Source organism: Trichosurus vulpecula, chromosome 5 (assembly GCF_011100635.1).
Source record: "Trichosurus vulpecula isolate mTriVul1 chromosome 5, mTriVul1.pri, whole genome shotgun sequence".
Lineage (NCBI taxonomy): Eukaryota > Metazoa > Chordata > Mammalia > Diprotodontia > Phalangeridae > Trichosurus > Trichosurus vulpecula.
In genome coordinates this window covers 265,835,157-265,854,385 of record NC_050577.1, presented here as the reverse complement: position 1 = coordinate 265,854,385, position 19,229 = coordinate 265,835,157, and the positions used below count along the sequence as shown (strand labels likewise).

General features: G+C 46.1%; 1 protein-coding gene across 5 annotated transcripts; it reads right to left on the bottom strand.

Moving 5' to 3' along the window:
• Positions 1-1,765: 1,765 nt before the first annotated feature.
• NACA (nascent polypeptide associated complex subunit alpha) lies at positions 1,766-15,903 on the bottom strand. 5 transcript variants are annotated; one of them, XM_036759434.1, is made up of 10 exons: positions 15,825-15,903; positions 15,233-15,304; positions 8,972-12,481; positions 7,802-8,047; positions 6,487-6,572; positions 5,525-5,602; positions 5,052-5,198; positions 4,743-4,871; positions 4,200-4,322; positions 1,766-3,856 (listed from the first exon to the last, which is right to left on the bottom strand). In XM_036759434.1, the coding sequence occupies exons 2-10, from the start codon at positions 15,300-15,302 to the stop codon at positions 3,842-3,844; spliced, it is 4,404 nt and encodes a 1,467-aa protein (XP_036615329.1). In that variant the 5' UTR covers positions 15,303-15,304; positions 15,825-15,903; the 3' UTR covers positions 1,766-3,841. The 5 variants fall into 5 exon arrangements, with proteins under 5 accessions (XP_036615329.1, XP_036615327.1, XP_036615328.1 ...); XM_036759432.1 differs by having other exon boundaries at positions 7,802-9,018; positions 9,295-12,481; XM_036759433.1 differs by having other exon boundaries at positions 7,802-9,018; positions 9,454-12,481.
• Positions 15,904-19,229: the final 3,326 nt, after the last annotated feature.

Below are 19,229 nucleotides of genomic sequence, written 5' to 3'. Positions count from 1 at the left end.
AAGCCTAGGGACAGCACTGGCCTGCTATGGTCCAAGTCAGACATGACTAAGCCAACAAAGCTGTGTGATTCTGGGCAAATCACTTAACCTCTGCCTGCCTCAGTTTCTTCAACTGTAAAATAGGGGTAACAGCACCTACTTCACAGGGTTGTTGTGAGGATTAAGTGAGACACTATTTTTTTGTAAAGCACTTAGCTGTGCCTGGCACATAGTAGGTGCCATATACTTATTGCTATTATTATCACCTGCAGTAAAAGAGACATAGCTTCCAGGAATAAGAAAGTGATAGTACCCCTATACGGGGCCTTGGAGTATTGTGTTGAGTTCTGGGCATCACAGCTGATATTGATAAGCAGGCATATGAGTGCCCAAGAGGGGCAGCCAGGGTGATGACAGACTCTGAGTTCAGGGTCATATGAGGAATGATTGGGTGGGCATATTCAGCCTGGAGAAAAAGATTTAAGGGGAAACATGAGAGACATGTTCAAGTATTTAAAGGGCTGACATACGGAAGAAGGATTGGGCATAGAACCAGGAGCAAAGCGTGGAAGTTGCATATGTGACTTTGATGTGAGGAAAACCTTTGTAACAACGATAGCCATTTCAGAGTGGGTTCCCTGTAATTGGAAGTCTTCAAGCAGAGGCTGGGTGACTGCTTTTATGAGTAGATGGCTGCTAAGACCCTTTTAAAACTCTGAACTTTTTGAAGTTCACCTTTCCTGTTTGGTGGTGAAATGGAAGTAATTAGACTTTCAATTGTAGGATCATAGGATTGAAAATCTAGAGCAGGGAGGGACTCAGAGGCCATCATTCCCATTTTACAGGTTAGGAAGTTGAAGACCAAGAAGGTAAGTGATTTGTCAAAGATCACAGGTAATGAGCATCATAGGTGGGGTACTTAGCCCAAAGAAACCAATAGTTCAGTGGGGGAGATCAAACAGACACAACTTAAGAGTGTATCACTAAGCAGGTAGAACTGGATAAGGAATGTTTTCAGCCACAGCCTAGGATCTTTTTATTCCTTTGAAACAAGGAAAACCCAGGGCCCTCAGAAAGGCCTCATTCAAGTTTTGCAAAAGCACGTGCCCCTGGGATGTAACTCTCATCACATCATTTCCCTAGTGTTTGTGAAGACCATCTCCTTTAAAAGTCCTGCCCTAAGTACTCTGGGTGGAAAAGCCAGCCTTTTGCTGCTTTACCAGATAATGGGGCCCATGAGGCCCTTGCCACGGACCAAGTCCTGGAGTTGTTTCCAACCTTAAGAAGACTAGATTTGTGATGGCTAGGTTATTGGGGATGTGATAATGGAGTCTGTGTGTACAGAAGCTAACCCATTTAGGTATTGTTCGGGAATAACAAGTATATAGTACCTACCATGTGCCAGGCTCTGTGTTCTACTATCTACCTTGTTTGATCCTCACACCTCCAGGAGGTAGGTACTATAATTGAATCCAAGTCTTTCTGACTCCATCTACTAGTCAGCTAGCTGTCTTATTAGCTTCATTAACTAATCACTGAATTAGAATATAGTCAAGAACTATGGGAAAGAAAAGGCACTTTCCACAGAAGAGCCTCTTAGGCTTGTTACACAATCCTGAGTATGGTTTTCATTTTAAACTTAGAAACACAAACCCGGCCTCAGGCATCAATGTGCGATGTAAATATTTTTATGGAACTTGCAAAGTCCTTTACATTTGATCCTCCCAAGTAGCACAAAATGCATAATGATGACCTTGAGTCATCAAGAAAAGGTATATACAAGGTATATATACAAGATATTTTATTTACGAACACAGCTAACATTTACATAGTGCTTTTTAGGGTTTGCAAAGCGTTTTACATATTTAAGGCAGGGAAGTAGATAATAACAATTTACACAACTTTAGTGTATAATGGGATAAGCCTTCAGCTGTCCAGAATGTCCAGAATTCCTTGAGATTTCCAGATGTTGAGGTGGTGCCTAAGGCCCTTTTCATGTTGTCTGAAAAGTAATTTTATTTTTGATGCTTTTGTCTTTATATCATATTCATTTCTGAACATAGCCCTCTTCCATCCAGTGAGAATTCATGGAACATTAAAAAAAAAGAGTTGTTTTTGCTTCCCCCCCATCATTTGTTTGAGATGGCTCACTATGTATGTGGCAATGTTATATAAAGAGGTCAATAAAAATTTCAGTAAAATCAAATAATACACTACAACATGCTCAATATCAGTAGTCCCTAATCTTGGAAATAAGGGGAGATTCCTTTTCTTACCTCTTCTCCAGGGTCCAACTTGGACATCTTTTGTATTTGGTCTTCCTGGTTATGCTTACGTCACTTTGCATTAATTTGTCTCTCTGTGCTTTCTAAATTCTTCATGTTGATAATTATTTAATGTTGGATTAGTATTCCATTACTTCACACACAGTTTAACCATTCCCTAAATGATGGACATCTTATTTCTAGTTCATTGCCACTATAAATGTTTATATATAAATATACTGCACCTTCGTTCATGTCTTTTATCACCTTGTGGCCTATCTCTAGCAGGATCTGAGCCGAGAGTATTTTAATTTTTCCCCCAAGAATGGTTCAAACAGATCATAGCTCCACCAACAATTTGCCTTGTCATCACACAGCCCTCCTGACAATGACTAGCCCTTCATTTGACATCTATGAATTCATTGGTTATGCAAGCTCACATTTTGATTTCTTATTTATTAGTAATTAGGCTTTCATACCATTTGGTTTGCGAATTCTTATGAGAACTCGATTCTTGCTCTTAGCTACTTGTGTTATTTGGGCCATCAGATCCTTTAAGAGATTCGATGCAAAAATTTCCCCCCCCAGTGACAGCTTCCCTACTTATCTTTTCATCGATTTTGTTTCTGTAAGAGAGCTTTCAAAATTCATGTAAACAAAAATAATCTATTCCATCCTTACTGCCTCTATTGTTTTTGTGGTTAAGAAATCTTCCCTGGCTACAGCTTCTTTGAAAGACAACTATTATAGTTGTAATTTTTTTTAATGGCAAGACCTTTAAAATTAAGGCTTCATTTCCATTTTGACCTTTTTAAAGGTATAGTTTAAACTCCATTTCTGTAAAATTGCCTTCCAGTTTTCCTAACAACTCCTGTGAAACAGAGTTCTTCCTCAGTTAATTTACAGAACACTGGATTGTTAAATTGTATATGATTTAGTTATTTGCTTTTAATAAGTGATTACAATCTAATTAGTATGTTCTCAAAGATCACTTTAACCTTTACCGTACAATATCTCTAGCCCCATCCCTTCAACGTAACAGCAATAAAGCCTTTGGTCCTCAGAGGACGAGACCACCAAAGAATTGTTTGTAAGACAGAAAACAGGGCATAGTTTACAAGGTCTTTTAAGACTATGAATTAAATGAAGGCCAAGGGACTCAGTACACTTCCCCTCACCCCCACAAATGAAATGATTCAAGGCTTGCCGGTAGAATGTTTAACTAGGAGCAAAGAAGTGGGAAAAAAATTTGAGTTGGCAGAGGAAAAAACATGTCTAGTAGCAAGACGTGTTCACTGCAAGAAAAGAAAGCCACACATTCCAGGTGTCTTACAAAAAGCGGGAGGGCCTACGTTATGAACAAAGAAACTGAAGCCTGCATTCCTCCAACTGGGGCTGATTCAAAATAGTGGTACTAAAGTAATCTGTGTCAGGCTTCTGAAGTCTCCACATTCTTGGGGAGTGCGCGCAGAACAAGCAGCTACTGGGTTCATCCAACAAGAAGCCACAACTTTATTGATAGAAACAGTACAAATTTCAAATCGGGTTGCGTTTAATCTTCTCTGAAACACTGAAAAAATGTCTTTGTCTCCAGATTGTTACATCGTTAATTCCTGCAAAAGAAAAACGATAATCAGAGGAAGGGACAGACAATTCTGAAAACTCCAATCAACAGGGACTAGACACTAACAGAAAATAATGGGCTCGAGGATGAATGCCTCCCTGATGGACAGAGATTGAGAGTGGAGGCTGAAAAGCAAAGCGGGGGCTGGTGCTCTCTTAGAAAGGCTGTTCTGTTTTCAAAGACAGCAAGAGGATCCAAAACCATACAAAGCTTGCTAAATAATTCAAAATGTCTCAAAACTCCACTTTATTTAGGTTAATGGTAGAGTTTCTAAGTGAAACCCTTCACTAAGAATCAGGGCAGAGGGAAAGAAAAAGGACATCAATACTTACCATAATTGCATTTACAATATCATTACTGTTGTTCTTTAGTGCTCGGACAGCCTTTGCTCTGGATACGTTTGCTTGGGACATGACCAATTCTATGTCTTTAACTTCCACACCTGTTTCATCAACCTGGGGACAAGAGAGAAAACTCAAGCCTATAACCATGGGTAGGACAGAACCTGGCCCAAGAAGCTTCTGGACTACCAGACAGATCTCATACCAAACTCCTCACTACTAGCGGTTGATACTAGCTAATTGGAATAGTAAGCTCTTCACATAATATGAGCCTAATTAAGACCAGGCAATCATAGATGTAGAATAGGAAGGGACTTTAGAGGTCATCGCATTCATATCTCCCCCCCTCCATTTTACAAATAAGGAAACTGAGGCCCAGAGAGGTTAAAAGACCTGCCAGTCCAGTGCTCTATGTGCTGTGACACTAGGAAAGGACTTCTAAGAATCACCACCACCACTTATGACAAAGCAGCTCATCAAGGAAGCCACTTCACAAGATCACTGCAAAGACACCATATCCCCAATCCGTTATACCTCTTCCTCTTCGCTTTCTTCTTGTACAGTTGGAGTCTGTGTGTTCTCCTGTATGTTTGAAACAGCTTCACCCTGAACTTTGAATTTCTCAGCAGCAGCTAGCTGTGCCTGCTGAGAGAGATCCTCAATCTGCAGAAAAAGAAAACACAGGCAGAGACACTCATCAGTTCAGACCATCAGTCTAGATCAGCCAGGGGATCCCAGACAAGCCCAAGTACCAGCTCTAGACTGCTTGCCCAACCCCATAGTCCTGTGCCATAGGAGAGAACAATTTCAAAACCTCTGGCTCAGTCGTGGAGTCTAGCTCACCTTGGCCTCCCCAAAGACTATGTAGGTATCTGAAGCTGGGCTCTTGTAGACATCGGGCTTTGTGATTACAAAGAGGATATTCTTAGATTTCCGGATGGTGACTCTAGTAACCCCTGTCACTTGTCGAAGTCCCAGTTTGGACATAGCCTGCAAAGTGATAGGAAATACATAGAAACCAAAACTTCCAGCTCAAGAAGGGAGCTTTGAGTCTAAGACATATTAGAAACATAATATCCAAGATAAAAACCACCTCCTTGGCTCAAAAGACCTTGCCAACTGCTGAGAAGGAAAGGTTTGCCAGGACCTCTGGACTCTGGTTACCTTTGCCGTACGTGAGGCTAATTTTCTCTAAGGTTAGAATGCTAGAGACGAAAGTTAGAAGAGAAATACCCCATGACATCAGATTTGCTAATATCATTCTTCAAAATCATTTCAAGAAAGTCCTTGTTCCCTTCCTTTTGGCTCCCTCATACCTTTCGTGCTTTCTTTTCACTTCGACTCTGTTTTGCTTTACTGACTGGTTCCTCATCGATCTCAGCGGCTGCTGCCAGCTGGTGAAAGAAAAGTAAGACTTGAGTCAACTCCACAAGAGTCCTGGCAGTCACATTCCCCCTGAGGATGGATGGTCAGTGTTTTCTCAAAGTCTCTTTTTCCAACAGAGCTCTATGAGGTTACTTCTACAATGACCTTCTTCTTCCGAGAGGGAACTCTTTTTCCCTAGTAAGTTTTTAATCGATATTTTCAGTTTCTTAGATCACACTAATATCCTACGATAAGTGTCTTTCCCTTCCCCCTTCCCAGAACGCTATCTTTGGAGAAAAAAGGAAAAAAAAAGTCAGACAACTGATAGCTATATTGAAAAAGTCTGAAAAGATGTGCACTGTGTAAGCCACGGACCTCCCACCCCTATGAGTTGGGGGGCTGTCCTCTCAAATTTCTTCACTCAAGTCTTGCTTGATCTTTATAATTTTGTTACATTTCCTTTTGATTGCTTTGTGTTGCTGTTCTTTCCATTTGTTGTGGTTACTGAGTATATTGGTTTCTTGGTATATTGGTTTCTGCTTCAGTTCATATACATCTTTCCATGCTTTTCTATGTCCATCACATATTCCATTTAGCATTCCATTATATTCATGTACCACAATTTCAATGGGCATCTACTATGTTTCCTATTCTTAGGTATCACCAAAAAAGTGCGGTTATAAATACTTTAGCATTTATGGGGCCTTTTTTCCTGCATGGTGTATAAGCCCAGTACCGGGGTTTTTTAGTGATTTCATTTCCATCATTTCAAACTGCTTTCCAAAATGGTACTACCATTTCACAGCTTCACCAACAATACATTGTATTCCCTATCTTTCCACAACCACTGCAACACTGACCACTGGACATCCGATCACTATCAAAAGGGAACTTTTAAAGGAAATGTGCCTACCTGGGCCTGTTGCGTGGTTGCCTGTGTAGAATCCTGTTCCTCAAGCTCTGGTACTGATTCATCACTGTCAGATTCTGTTCCAGACCCTGTGAGGACAAAAAAAATCTTTATTTTCTAATAGTTACTTTGAAGAAAGGAACCTGAAGATGAGGTGGGAGGTAGCAGAAGCCACTTACCATACATACCCCATAGACTAGCATATCATGCTGTTTCTTTTGTTAGAAGCTGACTCCAAATGAGCAGATTTCTAGGAAGCCAGCTAGGCAGACCCCCACATAAGGGTTACTGTGGGTGTGCCCACACAACTTTATACATAAAGGACTCAAGCCCCACCAAGGCAATCTGATGATTTCTCACTTCTTGGCAAAGTCCACTTTATGTTGGTCCATTCAACTCCAACCTCACCACACCCCTCCAACTATTCTGGAACAAGTTTTGCAAGCAAGGTACAACCAGTGACCAAGTGACACATGTGAAGCAAACTTAGTCTAGCTATACAGTAAGGGGGGAAGGGGGGAGCAAGCCAGGCAGGGCATTTCCTCCCTCTCTTCAAACAGCAAGGAGCCATAAATAGCTGGTACAGGAGTTTGACAACTTTAAAACAGCTTTCCCCTATAAGTTTGGACTAGATTAGTTAAAATTTCTCAGCAATGCCAAATTACAAGCTGATTAGCAACACCTTCACTAATATTGAAGTCATCACATTCTTTCTCTTATGACTCCTCTGAAACCCCCAATACTTTAAAGATAAAAATTTTCCCAACTGAAAGGCAAGCATGAGTAAAAACTACTGAAGAGCAAATCTGCTGTACCATCTCACAGAGGGAAAGATAATACAGACCAAAGTCCTAAATCTAATAGAGGTTTATAAGAGTCCCTGGGCCTCAGTCATTGACAAATCTTAATGTGACAGGAAAGAAAATTGAGGTAGCTAGAGACCCCCAATTCTATCATACAATCCTAGGCCCAGGGACATGGTTAGTGATATGGGTAAAGATTAAGCAAATGACAGTGTGGTGGGTCTTGGTTTTCAAAGTCAGACTAGATAGGCAGGGAAAGGAGTTGATAGAAGACTCAAGAATCTAGTTTAGTGACCATACCACATGAAGTTGCATGGGGCAAGTCTGAGATGATGAAAACCAAGAACCCACACCATTTCCCCAAAGTCTTTGCATTTTAAAATACCATTCTATGATCTATGTTCAAACACAAGCAAGGATAGGGGAGAGTGGCGCATCCTAAGGTTAGTATTGGTGGGTGGCCCTGAGAAGGGTGCGGGCGACACACCATGCACACGGCAAACCAAGGCGAATACCCTTGTTGTTCTTCAAAACGGGCTGCTTGGCAGGAGGGATTGGGGCAGGGACCCCAGTAGGTTTGGGGGTGGGCATGTCCACCAGGACCGGCTGGAAAGGCACTCCCCCTGAGGGTGGTTCCGGGGGGATCAGAGGCGGCAGCTCGTCCTCATCAGCTGGGGCTTGGGGCTTACAGGGTGCTTCGGGCACCAGCCCAGGTGAGGACGGCAGAAGAGGCTGCTGTTTAGGGAGCAAAGGAGGAGGGACTGGGGAGGGAACAAGAAGCAAAGAAACCGGTGGGATGGGAGCTGGAGAGAGACAAGCTGACTCAGCCTTAGTAAGGTTGGATTCAGAGGCAGCAGCTACTAAGGGAGAAGATGGGGCAGGAATAGGCATTATGAGATCCTTTGAGGAGGAAGCAGGACCTTCCTCCTTTTCAGTAACAGGGGGACCTTTAGAAGCCTGGGGTGAAGCACCTTTTTGGCCTAGAGGGGCTTCTGTAGTACCAATCTTAGTTGAGGGATCAGGGGAAGCTGCTGGGGTAAAAGGAGTCCTAATGGGTGAAGTTGCATGACCTTTCTTGGCTGATGGGCCTTTTGGAGTCAGGACAATAGGTGTACTCTTGGGAGTTGTAGGGGCAGCAGAACCCTTCTTGGTTGGGGGACCTTTAGGAGCTTGAGAGACATTGGCTCCCAAAGGTGAGACCACTTCAGAAGTGTGATTAGTGGCCCCTTTAGGGGTTACAGTCAATACTGTGGAAGGAGAAGTTGATTTGGGAGATGAAGGAACAGGGCCATCTTTGGGAGATGGAATCATATCTGACGAAGTAGGAGCTTCTTTGGGAGCTAAGTCGGATGGAGCAGCAGAACCCTTTTTGGGTAGGGACCTTTTAGAAGTTTGAGGGGAGACAGCTGCCCCTTTAGGGGATGGAGAAGTAGCAGCTGGGGGAGCAGGGGCACCTTTAGCTGCTGCAGGGGAAGTAGCTGAGCCCTTTTTGGCTGGGGACCCTTTAGGAGCCTGAGGACAGACAGTGGCCTCCAAAGGTGAGGTGGCTTCTTTAGGGGACAGAGAAGTAGCAGCGCCCTTCTTGGCTGGGGATCCTTTAGGAGTCTGAGGAGAGACAGTGGCCTCCAGAGGTGAGGTGGCTTCTTTAGGGGACAGAGAAGTAGCAGCTGGGGGAGCAGGGGTACCTTTAGCTGCTGCAGGGGAAGGAGCTGAGCCCTTCTTGGCTGGGGACCCTTTAGGAGCCTGAGGAGAGACAGTGGCCTCCAGAGGTGAGGTGGCTTCTTTAGGGGACAGAGAAGTAGCAGCTGGGGAAGCAGGGGCACCTTTAGCTGCTGCAGGGGAAGGAGCTGAGCCCTTCTTGGCTGGGGATCCTTTAGGAGTCTGAGGAGAGACAGTGATCTCCAGAGGTGAGGTGGCTTCTTTAGGGGACAGACAAGTAGCAGCTGGGGGAGCAGGGGCACCTTTAGCTGCTGCAGGGGAAGTAGCTGAGCCCTTCTTGGCTGGGGACCCTTTAGGAGCCTGAGGAGAGACAGTGGCCTCCAGAGGTGAGGTGGCTATCGATGAGGAATCAGAAGAGACTTTGGGGGACAGAGAAGCAGCAGCTGGAGGAGCGGGTGCACCTTTAGCTGCTGTGGGAGAAGTAGCTGAGCCCTTCTTGGCTGGGGACCCTTTAGGAGTCTGAGGAGAGACAGCGGCCTCCAGAGGTGAGGTGGCTATCGATGAGGAATCAGAAGAGACTTTGGGGGATGGAGAAGCAGCAGCTGGAGGAGCGGGTGCACCTTTAGCTGCTGCAGGGGAAGTAGCCAAGCCTTTCTTGACTGGGAGTCCTTTAGGAACTTGAGAGACAGTGGCCTCCAAAGGAGAGGTAGTTACAGCTGGAGTGTTGGAGGATGGAGAAGGCACAGCTAGTGTAACAGGGGCCTCTTTAGGGGATGGTGGAGCTATAGCTGGTGTAGTAGGGACCCCTTTGGGGGAGGGTGGAGCTGCAGCTGGTGTAATGGGGGCCCCTTTAGGGGATGGTGGCATTACAGCTGGTGGGGTAGTGGGGGTCCCTTTGGGGGAGGGTGGAGCTGCAGCTGGTGTAGTGGGGGACCCTTTGGGGGATGGCAGCATTGCACCTGGGACTTCTTTGGGGGCCGGAGGCACAGCTGGTGGAGTAGTGGGGGACCCACTGGGGGAAAGCAGAGCTCCAGCTTTTGGAGCAGTAGGGGCTCCTTCGGGAGATGGTGGTGTTGTAGCTGGAGGAATAGCAGGGGCCTCTTTAGGGGCTGAAGGTGGCAGAGCTGGTGAAGTAGTGGAGATCCTTTTGGGAGATGGTGGAGGAGTCACAGTGGGTGGAGTAGGGCCTCCTTTGTGGGGTGGAGTCACAAGTGGGGATGTAGGTGACCCTTTAGGAGATGGAGTGGCTGAGGCCAGATCAGAGGCAAGGGGGAATCTGTTAGGAGTAACAGTGATCTCTAAAGGAGAGGTGGCCACTCTTGGGGAATCAGAAATCTCTTTGGGGGATGGAGTCATAGTAGCTGGCAAAACAGATGGAACTGGTACACTTTGGGGAGTAATAGAAGCTAGAGTTAAGGAAGCAGGGATTGTAGCAGAGCTTGTCTTATTTGGGAACACCTCTGGAGTTTGAGGAGTGACAGAAGCTCCCAAGGGAGAAACAGCAATAGTTGAGGGAATATGGGGACTTTCAGGAGATATAGCCATATGACCTTTTGGAGCGGCAGGAGAGAGAGTTGCAGCTGGATTACTAGTGGTTTCTTTGGGAGCTACAGGGGAAAGAGTGAGGAGAGCAGCAGGATTTTTCTTTGTTGGCGAGTCCATCTGAGATGAAGAAAAAAGGAGCCCCTGAGGAGAGGGGTCTATAGTTGGGGTAGTAGGGGAGCCTTTGAGGGCTAGGCTAACAGAGCTGGAGGGGCTATCAGGGACTACAAGAGGAGAGCCTAAAGGACAAGGAGTAGAAAGATCTGTTTTGGCTACAGGGACTTTTGGAAAGCCAGAGACCTCTAGAGTAGAATTGTCTGCATTTTTGTTTGGAGCAGTTGGTACTGTCAGAGAGGGGACTACAGCAGGAAGGGGGGATCCCACAAGATCTTTTTTTGCTGGGGTGGTTTCCTGAGATGGAGAACCTGGTGAGGATTTCAAAGAAGAAGATGAAGGGCTTGGGAGAGCCACATGGGCCAAAGGTAATGTAATAGGTACTTCCTGGGTTGGAGAATCTGTTTGGATTGGAGTAGAGACTCCAAGAGGAGACATAGGGACAACTTGGGAATCTGTGAGATCTTTCAGAGCTGGAGAGACAGGGGTCTTAAGAGAAGGGGCTGCAACCTGAACAATAGAAGGATCCTTGGGAACGACAGTGGACAGAGGTAAGGCTGTAGGGACAACAGCACATTCCTTCTTGGGCTTGGAGTCTGCTGAATCGGAAGGAATAAAAGGGCTACCCAATGGACAGTTGCCTCCCTCAAGGGAAATGGGTACAGTAGCAGTTACAGTAGGGGGAGCCAGTGTGGCAACTTGTGTGGTTCTCCCAACTGGAGTAGGGGTTCCTTTTAGGGATAGACTCCCAAGGCAAGGAGCTTTGGGACCTAAAGACAGAACAGGCGGAGACAAGGGGTAAGTAGGGGGAACTGGTGGAGAAGTGGCAACAAATGGCGGGTCAGAAGACAATTTAGGGACTATGCTTATGGAAGAAGGATCTTTCTGAACAGGTGACATCAGTAAGGAAAAGGGACTCCCTACAGGTGAACTGGATACAACAGGAGAAACCAGAGGGTCTTTTGGAAATAAAGTGACAGGGGATCCTAGGGTTGTAGGGGACGTTGTAGGTCCCTGGGAAGATATACCTAGTGGGATGGTAATCGGAGCAGGGCTTTTAGGTTTTGAGAAATTATCAGAGCCTATCTGAGCTGCAGCTCCAGAGTTGGGAGAAACAATCTGTTCTGCATGTGAGACAGGAGGGCCTACAAGAGGAGTAAAGGCAGCAGAGGGGGCTGTTGGAGAAGGGGGGGCCACAGGAGCAGCCTGGATTGAAATAGGTAAGGCAGGGGCCGTCTGGAGAACTGTATTTGACTCAGAGGCTAGAGGAGTTCCAGGATGTGGTGGGAGAGCAGTGACTACAGCTGGAGGGGTGCAAGTGCCTTTTAGGTCAGTGGATTCCTGAGGGGGAACTGTGGCAGAGGTGGAAGCCACTTTTGGGACTGGAATTTTAGGATTAGTAGGACTCAACAGAGATGTGACTGTCCCAGGTTGAGTCGGGCTCACTGGATTTGGTGAAGCATCCAGGCTCTTTTGAGCAGAGGAAGGTGCCAGGGCCACCAGAGACAAAGGAGCTGAAGAGGAAGGGGCACCTTTCAGGGCTGGAGAAATCATAGGGGAAGCCAGAGCTAGGGCAGCTGGGGAGATGGGAGGTCCTATAAGGTCTGGGAGAAAGGCTGGTGTGGCCATGGGGGATGATGGTGGCAAAGTATAAGTGGCTGGAGCTTGGGGAGGACCAGTTCCTAATGGCAGGGTTGCCAAAGGGGATGCCTGGGAAAAGGGTGCTACAGAAGGAAGAGAAAATGGGGAGGGTGGGTCAGGTGTAGTCAAAGGACAAAGGGGCTGGGGATTGGGAGAGAAAGAAGAAAGGGGAGGAGGGGGAAGGGGAGGAACAGGTCCAGGCTGTGCCAAAGCAGCGCTAAAAGACACAGGGGGCATAGCTGGAAGGAAGAGAGAATAAAAGAGGGAGGAGAAAGGAAAAAACAAAGGTGAGTTATCCAATCCCATTCAGTGAAACATGCCTCACAGAAAATACTTTTTGTTTTACCTGAGCATCAAAGTCACTTTGTATGAAAGCTCATTTAGATGGGAGCAACACATCACCAACTAACTTTCTCTAAATATAAGGACATCATAGGGGTTACCCATAAGGATTTTGCCAAGTCCCTACAACAGAAACAAAGTCTCAGGGGAGAGAAGAGCACCTAAAAAGTGGTTTTACAAAGGAAGCGTGGCATGTTGGGACCCTATAGTCCACATGGCCTCTATTTCCCAATTCTAGGACCACTGACAAAAAACCCCTTTCCTACCAGCACATTCTTTCATATTGCCTACCCAAGGATCATAAACTAACAAAACCATGTTCATGTACCTGCTACTTGGTGTTGATAAGACGAATGAGCAAGAAACAGTTCAGTACAAATCCAAGAACACCATCAGATCAGGAACCATCCCCTGACCCACCCCAGGCCACAGATTCCCTCAAGTCAGCAAAAAAGGAAGTCTAAAATCCCCTCTCCTCCCGATTCAGTGCAGAGCAGTGTGGAATTACTGAAAGAATATTGGAATGGGATTTGGGTTCTAGTTGACTGCTACCATATGATCATGGAAAAATAACTTCAGTGTTTTGGGCCAGTATCTTCCTTTGCAGAACACAAAAAAGTTGGTCTAAATAACCCCTTATATCCCCTTTCCATCTCTAGGATTCTATACTTACAGGCAAATGTGCTGGGAAGGAGGGAAGAAAAGATATATGCCCTCGTTTGGCAATGTTAGCTCTTTAGAGGCATGACGATTAATCAGAAATTCCAGGGGTTTAATCTTAGTCATAAGGGTGTAGACTGTCATATAATTGTGGCTCAACCTGTCCAACCAGACAAGACTTCAGTTTGAAACTAGGGTACTATACAGAAAAGGGGTGGGGGTATGGGTATGAAAGATTTAGAGTGGAAAGGGAACTCTGCATCACCTAAATAATCACTTGATGCTCCCCAGCCCTGAAATGAGGAAATGAAGGTCAACATCAGAGATAAAAGTTTGGCTCAGTCGAAGGATTCCTCTGAATACTGAACTAGCATGAGTATTCAGGGAGGTATAAAACTGGATAATCACTGGAAGGGAACACCTTGCCAAGAAATCACAGTTTACTCCACATATTCAACTCAACCCAAAAGTTCCTATACAAAAATAAGGTGTTCCAACTAGTCCTCTTTGGAAAACTTGTAGTTCAAAGCTTAATTGAACTATGCCTGTCCAGTAGGAAGGCAAGACAGAAACCCAAAACAAGAAAGTGCCCCACTCCTGCTTTAGCTTGAAATCTGGCCATCTGGCCAGTAATATACTGTCCATGGATACCTGGGTTATTCACTTCAGTACTGCAACTGCACTGTTTAGTCATACAAAGTCATATTCCACAAATCACTGGCACCCCTCAACATTGAAAACCCATTGTTCCAAATCAAGTCTCTTCACGTTAGAATTAAGGCTCGTCAAGAACAACTGGGACAGAAAATCCTGTCCATGGGCAAGAAAACTAGAAGCCAGTTTTCTCTCTCAATGAATGGGAGTCAGAGTAACTCAAAATTTGAGGAACATTATGAACTTGACAGCTCAGATTTCAGAAGTGCCTTGGACTCCATCATATGCTTCTATAGTGATATTTAAAGAAAAACTGTATTAGATTGATTCTTCTGAGAAATACTGAAATCATTTTACCTTCTCACAAGCCTTCCCTGTCCCCTTCCAACCAAGGACCCTGCTTTTCTTTCTGAGAATAGTGGCAGCTGCATTTAATCCCTTCAGCTGTTCAAAGTCAGACTGGAGGATAGGGAGAATTTTACCATATCCCCAAAGAGCTCACTGTGTAAGACACTACTGGCTACCCAATGACCATTTTCTATAAACCAAAAACGAAAGTCTCATTTTAAATCAGGGAATGTGAAGTAGGGGTAAAGAAGTTGTAGGCATGAGAAGAAGCGGGATACACTTCACTCAGCCTAATCCCAAACCACTCATTCGCCTTCACCTCCCATACAGCAACACACCTGTCTTTACAGATTGAAAAGTAAAGAAAAAAGCAACTTTATTGGGCTCATTGGATATCAGGTCCCAAAGTTTCATCAGGTTAACATCTGCTGAAAACGTTGCTGCAACACACTAAAAAACCCATTCACAGCACTAACCCCGGGATACACCATCCCAAGGGAGAACTCCAAGGCCCACTAGGGCTCTCTCACCACTTGTGAGCATCTAATCCAGACACGTGACGCAAGGCACAATGCCAAACGACATCTAAAACCTTGATGCCACTTCCTGGCTGGAGCTTCACCCAAGCTCGGGTCTCTTCAGCCAGTCTGAGTGTCGGCCACTTCCAGCAGGGGGAGAATCTCTGGAACCTGCTCAATTTCGTTGTGGGGGAGGGGTCACAAAAGCTCCTTTTTCGGAAATAGATGTAACCCACAGAGATAGTCCCATGGGGGGCGGAGGTACTGAGAACTTTAATCAAAGTGATGCTCGAGAAACTACCCCTAACTCCCATCAACTAGATCTTATCAAAGAGTCACGCTGCAGCTGACGATCCTCTGCTGCCCTCCCTCCACCCCCTCCATTCCTCCACCCGCACCCCGCTCCCTGTCACTTGATCCCCTAAGACTGTTCAATCAATCTTATCGTGAACCGACGGGAGGACCTACCTGTCTCAGCCTGGGGCTGTGGCAACTCTTGCTCTGTGGCTGGGACGGTTTCTGTCGCTTCGCCGGGCATTTCTGGGGGGGGATAGAGACCTTGAGTTACCAGGGAACCCCTCCCCCGGCTGCCCCCGCAGCCCGCTGATTCCCACTTGGGTCCAGCACCAGCTTCGCGCGAGGTCCGGGCCCCGAGGATCAGGGGAAAGCGGTGACTTCTATCAACGCCTCGGGGGCTCCGGCCTACCCGCTGACCCACAGGTCCGCGGCGGCTTGGTGACCCGCCTGGCCGCGGGGCCCCCTGCTCCCACGGCGCCACAACGGCTGAGCTCCGCACGCCGTGGGGGTGGGGGCGGCTCTCGTTCCGATGCCTCTCCCCTCACCCCCCCCCCTCCACCCCAGGCCGGACGACGGCCTGCAGACCCCATTTTGTCCGGGGGACCCGGGCTACCCTCCCCATCCCGCAGTCCCCCGTGTCCCGAGGGACTCCACCGGACTCTTGGTTCTCCTTAGCTCCGTCCCCGGTGGCAGGGGAGGAGGCCTGGCTCTTGGGGGAGGCGGATGGCGGCGGATAGAGAGCGGCGGCAGACCCCGCACTTACTGTGAGAGGAACGCGGAACCAAGATGGCTGCAGAAAGAGATCGGGAGTGAGCGTGACCGGCCCCTGCTGCGGCGGAAACTAAGCGCGAGAAGGGGCGGGGCCAGCGCGTGCGCTTCCGGTTCAGCAGCTTCTAGTTGAGGAGCCACCTGAGCAGGGAGTGGCTTCTAGCCGGGGCTGTCATTCTGCCTCTTGCTCCGTATATATTTATTAAGCGTCTGTGCTGAGCGCTGGAGATATGGAAGGAGAGGTCACAGAGAGTTAGTCCGTGCTCTCCAGGGTCTCGCAGTCTAATGATGGCGCCCACATGCAAACAACTATGTAACAAACAAGTCACACTTATAATAAATTGGAGATAACCGAAGAAAAGCACTGGAATTTAGAGGCACTGGGGAAGGCTTCCTGTGGAAGAGGGGAGTTTAGCTGGGGCTTGCAGGAAGCCAGGGAGGTCAGTGGTAGTCCGAGTTGGGGAAGGAGAGCGCTGCAGGCATGGGGTACAGCCAGGGAAAATGTCGGGAGTCTGGGGAAGATGGAATTGCTTGATCAAGGATCAACCATAGAGTACATGGGGTGGGGATGAGGGTGTGTGTGTGAGGTATAATAAGACTGGAAAGGAATGAGGGGGCTAGGTCATGAAGGTCTTTGAATGCTAAACAGAGCATTTTATGTTTGCTTCTGGAGGCAATAGAAAGCCACTGGAGTATATTGAGTAGGAGGTGTATATGTGTGTGTGGCATGATTGGTCCTGCTCTTTAGGAAAATCGCTTTAGTGTCTGAATGGAGGACAGATTGGAGTAGGGGGAGACTTGAGGCAGGCAGACCCACTAGCAGGCTATTGCAGTAGTTCAGGAGGTAGGTGACAAAAGCCTGCTGGAGAGTGGTAGCAGTGTCAGAAGAGATGTGGCAAAGGTGAAACAGACAGTTCTTGGTAACATTGGATATTGGGGGTTAGAGATAGTGAGGAGTTGAGGGTGATTCCTAGGTTTCCAGCGTGGGGGATTGAGAGGATGGTGGTACCCTTACCAGCAATAGGGAAATTCGGAAGAGAGAAAAGTTGGGAAAAAAGATAAGTTCAGTTTTGGACATGTTGAGTTTAAGACACTTACTGGACATTCAGTTTGAGATATCTCATGGGCAATTGGAGATGTGAGACTGGAGGTCAGAAGTCACATTAGGACTAGAGAAATAGATTTGAAAATCATCAGCATAGAGATGATAATTACACCCAGAAAAAAATAAGGGGCAAGATAGAGCCCCAAGGGACACCCACAGTTAGAGGGTATTGTTATACCAGAAGCGAGTGAGACACGCCACAGAGTGTAAGTTTTGAATGGAGAAGTTTATTAGCCGGCGGTCATTCGGGAAAATTCCCATAGCAAATGACCACGTTTAAACCGAGAGGGTGGTTTATATAGACAATACAGGATTCAATGCTTAATTATCTCTTAAAGTTTACATATGTTACTTTGCAGACTCAGCAAGCCTGTGTTATTTCACTTTTTATGACCATGATACGTTAGAGGAACCCTGAATAGATTGTAAATACAACATATCAGATAGTTGACAAAGTGTCAATTGGAATTACAACCCAGGATCTCTGTCCAGTTTGCCATACATCCCACAACATGACTCATGAGATAAGAGCTAGGAACAGTCACATAATTCAAAAGAATATCTGGGGCTGAGGCTTTCATCCTTCAAGGCCATAGGCAGACTGAGGGATGCTCCAGCTGGCTTTGTTAAGCGGGAGACAGAGTTGTCTCTCAGCCCACTCAGTTAGTTAAAGGAAGATCGTTAGGCTTTCCTGGTAATTAGCTTACATTCCTTGGAAATGTCTTAGGGGCCCAACGGCAGGACCTCAGTCTGTTTTTGTCTTATGCAGACTGGGGTTTGCAGTTAGGGGCTGGGGAAAGGGTTTTTCTAGCAATAGCTGGCTACTCAGGTATCACAGTATGACCAGGATGAAGGAAACTGAGAAGGGGCAGTCGGAGAGATAGAAGAACTGAGACAGAGTAGCATCATGAAAGCCTGGAGAGAAGAACTTTTCCAGTAGAAGAGAGTGGTCCACAGGAGTAAAGGCTGCAGAAAAGTCAAGGATGAGGATTGAGAAAAGGAGATCAGATTGGACAATTAAGAGATTGTTAGTAACTTGGGAGAGAGCAGTTTCAGTTGATGAGTTAGGAAGGTTGAAAGTAGGTAACAGAATGAGAGGAAAGGAAGGATAGGAAAGGCAGTAGAGGAAAGGATGGTAGACAGCCTTATCAAGGAATTTAGTCCCAAAAGGGAGGAGAGCGAGAGGACAATAGTTGACAGGCATGGGTAGATCGAGTGAGAGTTTTTTGATGATGAGGTAGATATGGACATGTTATGGAAATATTTGCAGGCAGTAGGGAAGAAGCCAGTAGCGAAGGAGAGACTGAAGCTAAGTGAGAGAGTAGGGATGCAATGATAGAAGGAGTAATAATATGCTGGAGAAGACAGGATGGAATGGGATCACTTGTATATGCAAAGGGGCTTGCCCTGGCAAGGAGAAAAGCTCCCTCTTCATGTGAGATGGGGATGAGGGAAGAGACAGCGGAAGAAGAAATTTAAGTGATACGACATGAGGAACAGAGGAAGAGGGGCCTCTCAGCAAATGGCCTCATTTTTTTTTTCAGTGAAATAGGAGGAAAGAGGCAGAGCTTTGGAAGATCCGAAGAAGGGATGAGGATTTGGAAAAGCCTCCGTGGTAAATGGGATAGTGAGTCATTTAGGGAGGTTTAAACAGATTGCCTCACACAGTGAGGACCCAGTTGAGATTACATAAATTTGTAGTCAACCTAGTTAGCAAGGTTGCTGGTAGTTTGGCTTGGGAGTGTAAGAGGGTAGGTCTTTGATAAGGCTGCCAATCACTACTCTTCAAATTAAGCAGACTTCCTGCCTACTGCAGTCCCTTATACCTTCTCACTTCCCCTCGGTTTCTGGAAACAGTAAGAATTGTAGGGAATGCTAGTCTTGACACTATCTGCTTTGATGGACAGAAACAATATTCTTTCTTTACTAACCTAGAAAGATGGCAATCTCCCTTCCTCACATAATGCTTCTTAATGACTGAGTCTTACGTCACAGTGGCATATTTGCTAAGGCTTGCAAAACTTTACATAAATTAGATTCTCAGAACAACCCTATGAAGTAGGTACTTTTATTTATCCCTTTACAGATGAGGACACTGAGAGCCATAAAGTGACTTGCCCCTGGGGTCACCCAGCTAGTAGGTATCTGAGGCAGGATTTGAACTCAGCCTTCCTGACCTCAAGTCCACTATACCACCAAGTAGCCACAATTTTTAATGCTCTTGTATACTATAGATGGCTCAAGTGTTAAGGAAACAATTCTTAATTCCTTTTTATATACAAATTTGTGTTACTA